The 15,672-nt window shown below is 37.5% G+C and overlaps 1 protein-coding gene across 2 annotated transcripts in view; it reads left to right on the top strand.

The window, feature by feature from the left end:
• ITCH (itchy E3 ubiquitin protein ligase) overlaps positions 1 to 15,672 on the top strand; it is a 124,141-nt gene that overhangs the window by 64,369 nt on the left and 44,100 nt on the right. For both annotated transcript variants that reach the window (XM_007447800.1, XM_007447799.1), the window contains 3 exons: positions 3,355 to 3,400; positions 12,899 to 13,056; positions 14,570 to 14,759. In XM_007447800.1, coding sequence (XP_007447862.1) covers positions 3,355 to 3,400; positions 12,899 to 13,056; positions 14,570 to 14,759 — 394 coding nt within the window. The remainder of the gene's footprint in view (positions 1 to 3,354; positions 3,401 to 12,898; positions 13,057 to 14,569; positions 14,760 to 15,672) is intronic.

Below are 15,672 nucleotides of genomic sequence, written 5' to 3'. Positions count from 1 at the left end.
CAACCACTGTGCCACCAGGGAAGCCCCAGTTTATCCATTTTTATGTCAAAGGACATTTGGGCTCTTTCCAGTTTTTTGCCATAATGAACATAAGTGATATATTGAACATTTTTGTATTTATATGTGTCTCCTGGTACATAGGTTGAAGGGTCTTTGTAGGCTGTATACTTGGGAGTGGGATTCCTAGGATGTGACCCAAGTGCATTTTCAGCTTTACAACATTTATTGTTTCTTCAAATATGCCTCTTTTTTGTTATTCTTTTAATTTTGATGAAATTTACAAAATAGATAACCTTATAAAGTGTACAATTTGTTGGCATTTAGTGTATTCACAGTGATGTGTATCCACTACCTCTCATTTCAAAACTTTTTCATCACCTCCCAAAACCAAACCATTATCCGTTAAGTAATCACTCCCTATTCCCCCTCCCCTCCATCTCCTGGTAACCACTGGTATGTCTCTATGGATTTGCCTCTTCTGAGTGTATCATAAAAAAGGAATCATATAGTATGTGACCTTTTGTGTCTGGATTCTTTTGCTTAGCATATTGGTTTTGTTTGTTTGTTTGTTTTGGCCACGCTGCACCTCTTGTGGGATCTCAGTGACCAGGGATTGAACCTGGGCCACAGCAGTGAGAGCGCAGAGTCCTAACCATTGGTCCGCCAGGGAATTCCCTGGATAATATTTTATTGTGTGTATATATGCCACAATTTTTTTAATCCATTTGTCCACTGATGGACATTTGCCTTATTTCCACCTTTTGGCTATTAATGAATTATAAATAATGCTGCTATAAACATTTGTGTCCAAGTTTCTTTGTGCATGTCTTGGATATATACCTAGGAGTGGAATTGCTGATGCTTGTTTTTGATAGTTTCTTATTTCTTGCTTGTTAGTTTTCTTTTGATGAGTAGGTTTTTTATATTCTCCATTTGAAAATTCCAATATCAGAAATATTTAGGGATATAAATGTTTTGACTCTCCTTCATTGAGGCTTGTCTTCTTATATGTTATGGCTCTTTGATTGCCAGTTTATATTTGATCTTAGTCTGGGGGAATCTTAAGGGCCTAATAAGTTGGGGATTCTTTGGCCAGAGAAAATTTCTTTTGCTTCTGTTAGTGCCGGATGTGTCACCTACCTGGAAATACTTTAGCTCCTTTCCAGGATCCCCAGCCTAATGTGGATGTCTCTGGTTCAGCCCCCACACCTTGTTTCTGATCCACCTCAGAGCCCTCAGGGTAACCCTGTCTTTCACATTTGCTTACTGCACCCTGTTCTTGCTCTAGTATCAGTTCACTTTTTTGTTCATTTTGCTTTTGAGATTGCTAGGCACCCAAGTAGTAGAAATAGTGTGTTAAATTGCTTCATCTAAAAGCTGGTTCTTCTGTGGCAGGAGGATCCTTTTCAGTAGAATAGAAGAGATCTTTGTTGATCTTCTAACAAAGTGTCCTCTGGATAAAATGTGTATTTAGAAATCTGATCAGGTTTTTTTTTTTTTTGGAGGAAATTTGGATTGGGAATACTTTTTAAACAGCAGTATGTTTATAAAATCCCAACTTAAGTACAGCCTTTTTCCTCTTCTTGGACATTCATTGTATAAGTGTTGGATAGATTTATATTTTTTAACTATTCTCTTGTTGAAAGCACAAGATTAGATCTAAATAACTTATGTCATAAGTTTCATAGTTATGGCTTTACTCTGTGTTGAAGTGAAATAAAAGATTGAACAAAAATAACCCTTGTTTGAACTTTGAAATGTAAATGTCAGGAAACAATAATAGTTAATATTTATGGCGTGCTTATATGTGCTGGGCACTGTTCTAAATGTTTAATTTTCACAACTGTTCTATGAAGGTAGGCATCATTATTGTTCCCATTTTATACACGAGGTAAAAGGCTCAGGAAAAGCAATCGTATTTCTCTAAGGTCACAAAATTAGTACATGTTGAACCTAGAATACAGACCCAGGCAGTCTGGCCTCAGTCCATGTCATTAAATATGTACTATGCTTCACTGTAGTAATTGATAAAGTTTAGAAGTAGCAATTATTGGTAGAGTTAAATGGATTATTTCAAATTGTCTTCTTATTTTTTGAAAAAAGTGGAACACTGATTGACTGATTTTAATTTATGATATTTTGTTTTGGTTTTCTGATTTCATTTATGTCATTTATCAGCTATTTTAGGGGAATATATTCCATATAAAAATAATTCTTATAAAATTGAAGCGTACCGTTTTCAGCCAAAATGTATTTCATTGTACCGTGTTTTTTAAAACCATTTTTAACAGCTTTATTGGCATGTATTTTATATTTCATAAAATTTACCTATTTCAAGTATGTTAATTTAATGATTTTTAGTAATTTAATGAGTGATCTAATCATTTACTGTAAATCAGATTTAGAACATTTTCATTCGCTAGTAAGATCCCTCCTGCTTATTCACAGGAAATCCCATTTTGACCTCTAGCCTAGAGCAACCACTAATTATTTTCTGTCTCTAAAAATTCATCTTTTCTGGACATTTTATGTAAATGGAATCATAACAATATGTAGTCTTTGTGTCAGGCTTCTTTCACTTAGCGTAATGTCTTTTAAGGTTTATCAGTGACATAGCATGTTTTAGTGGTTTGTTCCTTTTTATTATTGAATAGTTTTCCATTGCATAGGTATACCACATTTTATCTATCTACCTGTACCATTTTTTTTAAATGTAACATTTGTAGATAAGACACTTGCCAACCTTGCTGAGTATGATACAGTAGTAGTATAGTGGTGACTCAGCATCTTTTTAATGAATTAGTTCATTAATTATGCTTTGGAGTAATATAGTGATTTCACTGTTTGAAACTAGAGACTGTATTTAGGGACTATTATTCTTTAGCTAAATGGACCTAGACTGTTAAGCTTGAGTTCTTTTTGCATTTCATAGTTTTTTAAACTTCTCTATATACTGTTTTTCAGAATCTATTTTATCATCGTCCTGCTGGTAATCAGCACTTTTTTGGAGAGGTAGTTGACTCCTCCCCAAAAGATGACTAAAATACATTTGAATTAGAATCAAGCGCAACATATTTCAAACAAGGCAGAAGCAGCATATGAGTAATATACCTTGAGTAATTAACATCTCTTACACATAATAATCATTTGCACAAAATTTTGTTAAAACTTTTCAATCACAAGAACATTTATCATATTTTCCTTTTAAATATCATGTTGGACTTTAACTCTGTTCCAGTATATTCTTTACTAGAAAGATGTGGTGAAAGGTTTTGTTTACATAGCATGTTTAAGAAAAAGGTGCAAACCACTTTCTGAAACTCGTTTTCTGTGCGACTTTTATTGTTGTTAAAGGTGCTTCACAGAATGATGATGGCTCCAGACCCAAGGATGAAACAAGGTAAGAGTTCACTTATTACATACCACATCGGATGAATGGATAAAGAAGATGTGGCACATATATACAATGGAATATTACTCAGCCATAAAAATAAATGAAATTGAGCTATTTGTAATGAGGTGGATAGACCTAGAGTCTGCCATACAGAGTGAAGTAAGTCAGAAAGAGAAAGACAAATACCATACGCTAACACATATATATGGAATTTAAGAAAAAAATGTCATGAAGGACCTAGGGGTAAGACAGGAATAAAGACACAGACCTACTGGACAATGGGCTTGAGGATATGGGGAGGGGGAAGGGTGAGCTCTGACAAAGCGAGAGAGAGGCATGGACATATATACACTAACAAACGTAAGGTAGATAGCTAGTGGGAAGCAGCCGCATAGCACAGGGATATCAGCTCCGTGCTTTGTGACCACCTGGAGGGGTGGGATAGGGAGGGTGGGAGGGAGGGAGATGCAAGAAGGAAGAGATATGGGAATATATGTATATGTATAACTGATTCACTTTGTTATAAAGCAGAAACTAACACACCATTGTAAAGCAATTATACCCCAATAAAGATGTTAAAAAAAAAAAAAGAATGCAGAAAGAAACAAGGGAGAATGAATGTTTCATTTTAGTCAGAACTTTTAAATTCAGATTGATATAAAAATGAATATCAAAAATTTCAGGGCTCAAGGTAAGAAAGGAAATATTTATGAAAAATTCAAGACCCTAAGCTTATATGACTGCAGTTCTCTAGAGTAGGCCAGAGATACCCAAACACTAATACTTTTTCAGCTTATAGAAAGTGAATATGTTGGCACTTTTCCAAAGGTAGGGAAGTTCAGAATCCCAGGGTCATCATTGGGCTATTTTCTTTTCTAGGAAAGCTGGGCTATAATTTTTCTCACTGGGATTAAAAAGCAATAGAAAAGTTTTTTAAAATTAATAACTGTAGACTGGAAGACAACTTATGCCTCTTGTGTTTCTTTTTATTTTTGTTTCATAGTTTTTTTGAAGTCGTGAAATTTCCCTCATAAAGATGTTTTAATACTTCAGATTTCTTTGGTCAGATAATTTCTCTTTTGCCTAATAAACCCATACTTTTGCATTAATAAGTGAGAACGTGGTAGAATTTTATAGTGCATTGAAAGGTTCTGTTTTGCCACTCTCATTTCTTTTTTGCAAAATCTTTCTTATAATACTTTATGAAACTACTCTAGACAGCTGTAAGTTTCTTGCAAAGGCATTGCTAGAGCCCTGGCTTCATGCCATTTATTTAATCAATGCTTTACATTTTCCCAAGTGAATCATTGTTCACAAATAATCTGAGGAACAATGTCTTCTAGGTTTATGAGACTGCAGACTAATCTTTGACCATGTCTTTTGTGTTAAGCATGAATTCCTTTGCATTAGCCTTTTCCAGAGAGCATACCTCTGAGATGATGGGTTTGAAACACATTTTGTAAACTGTCAAATGCTGTTTAAATGTTGCTACGCAACAATCATGGTGGTGAATCCCTTGCTTTTGTTTGCAGACTTCATAACTACAAGGCATGTGAACAAGGCAAAACCTCCCCCTCCCCCCAGTCATTTAAGAAGCTTACTAAACAGCTTTAGGTTCTTTTACTGTAATTCAAGCACTGCGTATATCATCAGTGTAGTCCTATTGGTCTCCTTTCCCCCATAGCATGTCTGGATGTTGTATATTTCTCAGTGTTGTCTTCTGTCACTTTTATGAATTACCAAGATGATTGGTGCCTGGCATTCAAGATTTTGTTTTTGGATGTGCCTTCTTGACTGTTAATCTTTGATTTGTATATTGTGCCTTATTATATTAGCATCTTGGTTCTCCATGTTTCGATCAGGTACATATGTATGGTGAGATAAGCAGGGGTTTGTAAGACTGAAGCAGAAAACAAAGCCATAGTAGCACTTAATTCATAGCTAATTGCTTTTCACATATAATGGTGGTGCTAAGTTCACACTGACAATTCTATACAGAATACAGGTTTCCATATTGGTTTTCAAAATTCATCTCAGGTTTTAGCTCCACAATCACTCATTAAAGGAACTAAAGTTAACCGCCAGTGCTATTTTAGTATCACCATGTTTCTCAAGCTTCAGAGTACATTAGAATCACCTGGAAGACTTGTTCAACAACAGATTGCCCAGTCACAGATTGCCAAGCCTTGTGTCCTCCTCCCAAATTGTTTCATTAGGATGGGGCCCAAGATTTGCATTTCTAACAAGTTTCCAGGTGATACTGATAGAGTAGGTCCTACGCTTTGAGAACCACTATTCGGGAGACATACAGGTATTTCTTAGATTTCAGCAAACTATTATGGGAAATCTTTCAGTTATGTAACGAAGTCTATTTCTTGAAAATCAAGGCTTGCACAGCTTGGCAGAAGTGTCACTCAGTCTTAATCTCATCCTCTTTTACTTCAGAGCTGGTTTGAATCCTGTTTCTTTTTTGAACTGCTTTTACTTGTATTTATTAGAAAATGATACATGATTTTTTAAATGTGAAACAGTCTATAAAATGTGTAAAAACTTCATGGAAGAAATGGCATTTGACCTAAGACCATTAAGCATAGTTATAATTTGGATATGCATGTCTTGAGGGAATTGGGTGAAGAAGTTCTAGGTGGAAAGAAGAAAAACAGTCATGGAGGTGGGGAAGAACACAGGGGTTTTATTGGAAATCTTTAGCCTCAGTATTTGGCTGAAAATAGAGTAATTGAAAGTGAGAAATGGCAGGTGGTGAATTTGAAAGTAGAATCAATCAGTATTTATTGCCTCTTACTATGTGTCAGGCAGTATGATGAACAGGTTTCCTGTTATTTCAGTTAATCCTTAAATATTTTTATGAGGTAGGTATCATTTTTACAGTTTATGAGAAAACTGAGGCTCAGAAAGGGAAAGAAACTTGCCTGAGTTAATATTGTAAGTGGCACAGTTGAACCTGGGACTGCCTTACCTTCAGAGCCTGAGTGTGTTTTACTGTTGCCTAAAGTGGAATGCTTCCCCCCTACCATGTAAGTGCTTATCCTTCAATAAATGTTATTTTTAGTACTGCAGAGGTTGGAGCCAGATGGAGATTTTGGTTTGCAAGTACAGGCTTCTAGAATCTTTTTCTCTGGAGAGGAATGTCTTTTAAAATATTTGAACAGAGCATTGGTATGATCAAAACACCATAAGAAAAATTATTTGACAGTCATGTGTAGTTTGGATTGTATGGTGGTGGTGAAGGTGGGAAGACCTATGTGGGAACTTATTATAGTAATCCACTGAGAGATAATGAGGGTTGGAACTGGAGCGGTGGTGGTAGAAGAGTAGAGAAAAAACGTGCCAGTGAAATCAGTGGGACTTAGGCATTGAGTATCAAGAGGCACAGGAGAGAAGAAAAGTCAAATTGCCTGCAAGGGTAGCAGAGTCACCCACAGAACTAGAACATGGGAGGAAGAGTGGCTTTATAGCATTGAAGAGTTATTCTATATCTCCTGCATTTAACTGATAATTTGGTACCAGGTGATGAGAATGAGACAAAGATTCGAGTTTCTGATTTGGAATTATTTTAAAAGATGATCTTTGAAATCATGGAATTTGAGACCCTAGGCGAAAATTTGTGGAGAATGAAAAGTAAGACAAGAACAGAACCATAGGGACCTATATTTAGTAAAGTGGAGGAAGAGGACAAACCAAAGAAGGAATGGTTAGAAGGGGGGAGTACAAGATTAGAAAAGCAGTGTCACAGAAATTAAGAGAAAATTGTTTTTAAAAGATGGTGTATTTAACATTATCAAATACTGCAGGAGAGAATGAGATCTTAGCCTAATCAAGCCAGGGAAAACTGGCTGTATGGAAAAAGAAAAATCAGGTTAGAGCTTCAGCTCATCCCCAAATGAAGGTGGATTCTAGGTTTTTTAAATTGATTTTTAAAAATGAAATTATAAAACCTTTAGAAGAAAATATCTCTGAATACATTTAATTATGTAGAAATATAGAACTCTTGTATGTTCAAACATGTAAAAGCAAATGACCACTATTTAACCAATATGAAATTAGTACCTTTGGATTGTAAAAAGCTCTCACAAATAATGAGGAAAAATTATTCCTTTATAATAGAAAAATGTACAAAAGACAGACATATACAGTGCATGGAAGAGGAAACTCAGATGGCCTATAAATGAAATACTGTTGAACATTCATGTTTTTATTTACCAAATTGGCAAAGATTTAAAAGTATATAAATGGGGGCTTCCCTGGTGGCGCAGTGGTTAAGAATCCGCATGCCAACACAGTGGCCACGGGGTCAAGCCCTGGTCCAGGAAGATCCAACATGCCACGGAGCATCTAAGCCTGTGCGCCACAACTTCTGAGCCTACTCTCTAGAGCCCGCAAGCCACAACTACTGAGCCTGCGTGCCACAATTACTGAAGCCCACGTGCCTAGAGCCCATGCTTTGCAACAAGAGAAGCCACTGCATTGAGAAGCCCGCACACTGCAGCGAAGGGTAGCCCCCGCTCACCGCAACTAGAGAAAGCCCGCGCACAGCAATGAAGACCCAGCGCAGCCAGAAAGGAAGGGCGGGCCGGAGGGAGGGAGGGAGGAAGGAGCAATGGGATAATATATTAAAATGTTAAAAGTATATAAATACTTTACGGTGAAATGGGCATTTTCATATCTATCTGGTGGAGAACAGATCAATTATTACCTTTAAAAATATTTTTTTCTTGGGTGCAGTGGTTGAGAATCTGCCTGCCAATGCAGGGGACACGGGTTCGAGCCCTGGTCTGGGAAGATCCCACATGCCATGGAGCAACTGGGCCCGTGAGCCACAGCTACTGAGCCTGCGCGTCTGGAGCCTGTGCTCCGCAATAAGAGAGGCCACGATAGTGATAGGCCCACGCACCGCGATGAAGAGTGGCCCCTGCTCGCCGCACTAGAGAAAGCCCTCGCACAGAAACGAAGACCCAACACAGCCAAAAAAATAAATTAGTTAAAAATATATATTTTTTTTCCTTAAATTAGCAATCAATATTTCAGTTTAAAATATTTGCCTACTTTGCCCCAGCTATTCTATTCTGGCAGTCTACCTGAAGGAAATAGAAAATGTCACTCCCTTCTGTAAAAAATATTAGATTGTGGTATGTCCATAAGATAGAGTACTCTACAGTCATTAGAAAAAATGTTTTCGGATAATTTGGGTGAAATGCCCAGTATATAATGAATAATAAAGAAACAAAAACTCACCCAGGATGTGAAACATTGTATGATCACATACATAGTATGATCAGTCATAGCCAATGCAAAAGGGCGGACAAGAGATTATCTCTTAATGGTAATAATCTCTAGAATGTACGATTGAAGGTAATTTTTATTTTATAATTAGAAATTACTTTTTATTTTGAAAACCTCTTAAAAATTAAAATGCACTAAATACATTAATTTAATAAATACCAAGAATTACAGTGAAGGAAAGGAGAATGAGAGAATAGCTAGAAGAGTAATTAAGATTGAGGAAGTGTTTTAATTATACTTGTGACTGAGAGGAACAATCTAGAAGAAGGAAGATGATGGAAGAGAGAAGAAAGGTGTTAAATGATGGTGAAAGGTCCTAGAGCATATTATTTGTGTCCTGAAATCAAAGACCCACAAGACAAATTAGCCTTGAAGAAGTGAAGATAGATTTTCTTTTCCCCAGAGGTGGGAAACAAACAGATGAAGATACTAGTGGCATAGAGAAATTTTAAAATAGAGAAAAAAGAAGGATAGCTGATAATCATCATTTTAGGGAAGAGGTGGAGTCAGGGTCATCTACAAATTGGGATTAGGTATTTGAGGAGATGGGAAAATTTTTCAGTGAGCAATGGGAATGTGGCCAGGAGTAGATTAGAGATGTAGAAAATGATTGATTTTCAGGCAGTATGAACAGCCCAGCTGAAGTTGTTGGATAATGTGAACTGAAGTACATGTTGCCTCAGTCTTTTTGAAGTGATCAAGCTTTAGGAAGTGAAGTTTGTCAGAATAGAAAGATATAGACACTATAGAATGGACTTGAGGACACTGGGAGGGGGAAGGGTACGCTGGGACAAAGTGAGAGAGTGGCATGGACATATATACACTACCAAACGTAAAACTGATAGCTAGTGGGAAGCAGCCGAATAGCACAGGGAGATCAGCTCAGGGAGATCAGCTCGGTGCTTTGTGACCACCTAGAGGGGTGAGATAGGGAGGGTGGGATAGGGAGGATGGGAGGGAGGGAGACGCAAGAGGGAAGAGAGATGGGGATATATGTATATGTATAGCTGATTCACTTTGTAATAAAGCAGAAATTAACACACCATTGTAAAGCAATTATATTCCAATAAAGATGTTTAAAAAAATACACTAAAGGATTCTGCCACCTTAAAAAAAAAGATATAGACTAGAGAAGCACAGTATTAACATTTTCTATCTTTTGCTTGGGTCTGTGTAACTGTATAGGACCTAGCAAAAGCTCTTTGTCCTTGCAAATTACTGTTAATTTTAACACCACCACACTAATCTCATTGAACCTGTGGTGTAGGTTGTCATAGTCATCTGTCATTTCTAATTCTTCAGCTTCTGGGAGACTTGAGCTATGATTTGTTTTTGTTTGTTTGGTTTTTTGTTTGTTTGTTTGTTTTTTAAAGGTACTTGTTTATCTGAAATTCAAATGTGAGTGTCCTGTATATTTATTTATTTATTTTTGTGGTACGCGGTCCTCTCACTGTTGTGGCCTCTCCCGTTGCGGAGCACAGGCTCCGGAGGCGCAGGCTTAGCGGCCATGGCTCACGGGCCCAGCCGCTCCGCGGCATGTGGGATCTTCCCACATCCGGGCACAAACCCGTGTCCCCTGCATCGGCAGGCGGACTCTTAACCACTGCGCCACCAGGGAAGCCCCAGGTTTTTTGTTTTTATTTATTTATTTTTAATATTTATTTTTTGGCTGCATCAGGTCTTAGTTGCGGCACGCAGGATCTTTTGTTGCAGCGCCTGGGCTCTTAGTTGCAGTGCCTGGGCTCTTCGTTGCAGTGTGTCGGCTTCTCTCTAGTTGTGGCACGTGGGCTTAGTTGCCCTGCTGCACGTGGCAATCTTAGTTCCCCTACCAGGGATCAAACCAGTGTCCCCTGCATTGCAAGACAGATTCTTAACCGCTGGATCACCAAGGAGGTCCCTGTTTTTGTTTTTTTAAACAGGAAAAAAGTACTCACTTAGGCAGCACAAAAAAAGAATTTTTGTCTTGTGAGTCATTGGAAATGAGAACCTCAGGACTTTCCTTACCAGGCCCAGCATAAGATTTGTTAGGACCTTTGGTAGAACTATCTGCCCCTTTAATTTGGTACTTTACCTGGTTTATTTACTCTAGTAATACACGTGTAACTTCTCAACTGGAACATTCTCCAGCGTTACTTGTTGATCCCAGAGAACAGTAGTGGGAAAAGTAAATGAAAGACTAGTTGTAGTCAAAAGATTGCTTGGGGGTGGAGAGTATGGGGCAATAGTGAATTAAGGTACTTGGGAAAGTAGCCTATGATGGAGCCCAGGTGATACTTGAAGAGAACTGATGGACTGTGAAGATAGAGAGGGGATTAAAGTCATGATGAGACTGAATAAATGATACAGTAGGAGGCAAGTAGAAGGAATAGAAGGTTGTAGGAATTTCAGTGTTTAAGGTCTAGGAGGAGGAGCGATTCTGAGTATCAAGAAAAATTAAGGAATCATAGTACACAGCTTGTCAGATAATTATGTTGAGAAATTGAGGCCAAAATACTAGAAGGGTGAGCAGCATGGATGTTAAAATCTCCAAAATGTTAATCTTCAACAACAGAACATAACATTTTTGGAATCCACTTTCTGTTGTACTTCTGTTTGTCGTAGCAGATTTACCTCATGCCCTGAATGTTCCCCCTCCCTTACATATCCCTAAAATGTGACCAGCAGTGGAAGTGTAATTTACTTGAACGTTATAGCTGAGAAGGTTTTAAGGAATCATTTAATCCAGGTAAATGCACTTTTGAGGTACAGAGAGATTAAATAACTTTTCTTTGGTTATATAACTTGTCAATAGCAGAGTTGGAGCTCAAAACCTCAATTTACCATTTTTGGTCCATTCTGCCAGTTGTTTGTCTTTTTAAAAGCATCAAGAATCTTTTTTTCAAACTAATTAATCACCTCTTAAAATAGTATAGAGAGGCAATACGCAGAGTCTCAAAGAGGTCTACGACTCAAAAGGGGGTATATGACTCTTCACCTAGGGGAAGGGGAGCAGTGTCAAAGCTGACTCTTGCTGCATTCCGTTCGTATCCTGGGGTTGCTTCGTCTTCTTGCAGGTGGTCAGCACTAACCAGGTACTGACTGCCTGTTACTGAGCTTTTCCATTTATTCAGAATAAGCATTTGAGGAACCCCACAAAGCAGTATTTGTCATGCCCTGCTGTTCATACACATCATCTGGAGATCTTGTTAAAATACTATTTCTGATATAGTGAGTGGAGTGGAGTCCAAGATTGTGCATTTCTAACAAGCTCCTGTGTTTTGTGCTTGCTTCTGGTCCAAATACCACATTTTGACTTCTGGGAAAAATAGTATGAAAATGATTTAATGGTACTGCCTCTATTTTAGTTTCTTGAATCTATCAGATTTTATTCAGGCTTGTTGTGAGGTCCAGGAGTATGGATTAATACTGAGTAGTGGTTTCCAGTTACCAGGTAGTAGATATCAGGGCTTTAGCCAAGGCATCTCCAAACTAGCTAACTCATGCTTTGCTTTCTATTTCTAGTCAATGACTAGACTCCCCTGGGAAGAGGAATCACCTGTATTTAACTGTCAGTAACTTTGTATCTGACATTCCTGGTTAGTGTTCTTCCCCCTTTGTCTCCAATTGGTGTCATCGCTTTGAAGAAATGATAGTTCCTTTAAAAAAAGGTCTGTGGGCACCTCTTTTCTAGATCACTTACCTTGAACATTTTGTATACCATTTGCTGGGATGGGGGGAGAGCACCTATCCCTGGGAAATAAGTGTACTTCTTTCTCCTGTTGTGGAACAGTCAGCTTTGCCCCATACCTAAATAATATTAAGAGCCAGTGGAAACCAAGAAAATGATGATTAAGTTATCTGTACTTGTGATAAAACAGTGCCCTTTCTAAGGCATTTGGAATTTTGAGAAGTTGACTCCATTTCTACTTATACAGGGCCTCTGAAGAGTTATTTGAAATCTGAACCAGCACGCCTGATAGTTCTGATTGGTCCCCTAAGTACTTCTGTGCCATTGAGTAACCCCTCACATATTTCTACATGGGCTCTGAGGAGCTATATGTAAGACTACCATAAGAGCTGTTGATGTATTTGATAAGGCTGGCCAGAAATTAGGAAGGTTTTCTCAAGCTCCTAAAACTTTAAGTCTTGGTCTTCCTGTTGGGTTTTTTTGTTAAATTCAAAGAGCATTCTTTTTCCCTTCTGTTGCCGGCCGTCTTACCCCAGAGCGAGCACAAATGGATCAGACCATCCTGAGGATGCAGGGTCTGGTGAAAATAGGAGGGTCAATGGGAACAATTCTCCATCACTCTCAAATGGCGGTTTTAAACCTTCTAGGCCTCCAAGACCTTCACGACCACCTCCACCTACCCCACGAAGACCAGGTGTGTATTCTAGCCATACACTAGGGATGTAGGTCTCAGTACCGTGATTATAAAATTCTTTTTGGGAATTGATCCTCAGGTAAGTGTCAAGAGACCCTTTTAGGTTGGTTTTCTAGCTGAATTTTTACATTTAAGATTTTGGCCAAGAATGATCTTTCTATAGTTAATCAAGGTGTGCCTGTTCCCCAAGTTTTTCTGCCAGGTGTGAAGTTATTGAGGCAGGTGCTCTACTGAGAATGAAAATCACGTGTGTGCTGGGAGTTCGCTGATGGGCTGGTAGTTAGGATTCTGGGCTTTCACTGCCGTGGCGCGGATTCAGGGAACTGAGATCCTGTAAGCTGCACAGTGCAGCAAAAAATTTTAAAAAAAGGGAAATCACATGTGTACTATAAAAAGTAGAGGCAATATAGATAAGATTGCAACTTTCTGTCAGGGTTTGTAACTGTGGACATAAGCATTTCATAGAGTCAAGGATCTGGTCAAGGATATATCTCATTATATCCTTTAAAAAGACAATCAGTAGATAGCAAATAACCCAACAATGCTAAATGATATTCAGATTTTAAAGCAAAAATCACAGAAGTAAACATTTCATATAGAAAAAATATAAACATTTACAGTTGGAATATTTATTTTTCCTGATTAGCCAGAATAAATCTTTTAATCTCTTTTTACTTCCCTCTGGTAGTATGTGAACAGGAAATGTAAAATAATCCAAATATTATTAGAAAAGTAAATTGGTTTTCCACAAATCATTTTATTAAATGACATTGTGTTTAAATATATATCTTCCCCCTTTTCTTCTGTAGATAATTGTGTTCTTAGTATATTCCCAGTCTTTAAGATCATATACTACTTTGTCATAATATTAGTGACTTCCTCCAGGAATTGTTTTGTCAATAAGTATTTTTTGAAGATGTAATATGTACTCAAGCAATAATATTCTTTCTTTTTTTTTTTTTTGGCCACACTGCAAGGCTTGCAGGATCTTAGTTCCCCAAGCAGGGACCGAACCCAGGCTCTTGGCAGTGAAAGCATGGAGTCCTAACCATTGGACCGCCAGGGAATTCCCACAGTGATATTCTTAAAAATAGTTATTATCAGTCAGATCTTCCATATTATAGGTAACGCCAAAAATCAGTCTCGGATCTGTAGGCATTCATAGGAAAGACAGTTTTAAGGATCTGGAAAATTACTAAATGAACTTGTATGCAGGGATACCAACACTTTTCTGTGCTAAAAGTTATTTCCTGTGGCATCAAGAGATCAGCATCTGTATGTGCTTTGTAATTAATAATGAGACATGGAGTAAATGGAACCTTACAAGTTGTAAACAAGCCTATTAAGTGGGACCATTGGCTATTTCCCATTATTTATCTTACTTAAGTAATTTTCATCTGCATGTCCATATCTTAAATTTTATATTTATCATCTACCTTTTTATTTAAGTTAAAATTCTCTCCTGAATTTAGATTTCTGAAAATTGTTTTTCTGTTTTCCTCAAATCTTAAAGCATCTGTCAATGGCTCACCATCTGCCACTTCTGAAAGTGATGGCTCTAGTACAGGCTCTCTCCCACCAACGAATACAAATTCAAATACATCTGAAGGAGCAACATCTGGATTAATAATTCCTCTTACTATATCTGGAGGTTCAGGCCCTAGGCCATTAAATCCTGTACCTCAAGCTCCCCTCCCACCCGGGTGAGTAATTGCTTTTGGTTAACATGTTTTCTTTAGACTTCTGCATATACTGGAAACAGTACTGAACTCCATTCTTTAAAAAACTGTCTTATAACTCTGTATGTGTGTATGTGTGTGTGTTGGGGGAGGTCTAGAGTCAAACTGAACACAAAAGCTTTGCCACATTTGAAATTTCTCCCTCATTTCCAGAGCAAAGTGAAAGAAAAAAAAATTTTTTTTATTGAAGGACTCTGAGCCATAGAAAGTTCACCAAGACCAAGTAATAAAATAGTCGCCTGATTCAGATTGTCTTTTCTTTTGAAGGGGGGAAAATCACTTAATTTTTTTACCATTATAAAGTCATAGCAGAGTAATAATAATTTAGGAAACTGAGAGGATTACAAATCAATCTCATGTAAACCTCTACTGATTATTTTTTAAATTAATAATACTCTGATAGTTATACACACACACACCACACACACACACACACATACACACACACATTTTGTGGCATTCAGATTAATCCAGAGCTCAGAATGCTAAACAGAAATTAATTGACTAAGTGATAAATTTAAAAATTCTCATGATGAGGAGTTTAATTGCTAAAGAGACTATATTACTTATATGGGTAGTTAGGCCATTTTCCTTTTTGAAAGCCTACATGGGAAGCCAGATTAAAAATTGTTTGTGTAAGGGATTAGAAGTGATTGGTTCTTCTAAACTTTGTTGGTTTATTCCAACAGAGTGGGTGCTCTTAGAAGTGACTGGTTCTTCTAAACTCTGTTGGTTTATTCCTGTCTTTTTTACTTTGGGGATAAACCTACCAAGGAGACTGGAATACTCATATTGCCTCTGTCCTTGGTACTGTTGTGCAGGAGCACATCTGAAAAAGTCTTATTCTTTGATTTCAGTTTTTCTAGTACCAGAACTG

This window comes from Lipotes vexillifer, unplaced genomic scaffold, assembly GCF_000442215.2.
Source record: "Lipotes vexillifer unplaced genomic scaffold, Lipotes_vexillifer_v1.1 scaffold397, whole genome shotgun sequence".
NCBI lineage: Eukaryota > Metazoa > Chordata > Mammalia > Artiodactyla > Lipotidae > Lipotes > Lipotes vexillifer.
Note: the sequence above shows the minus strand (reverse complement) of the source record. Positions and strands in the feature narration are given on the sequence as shown.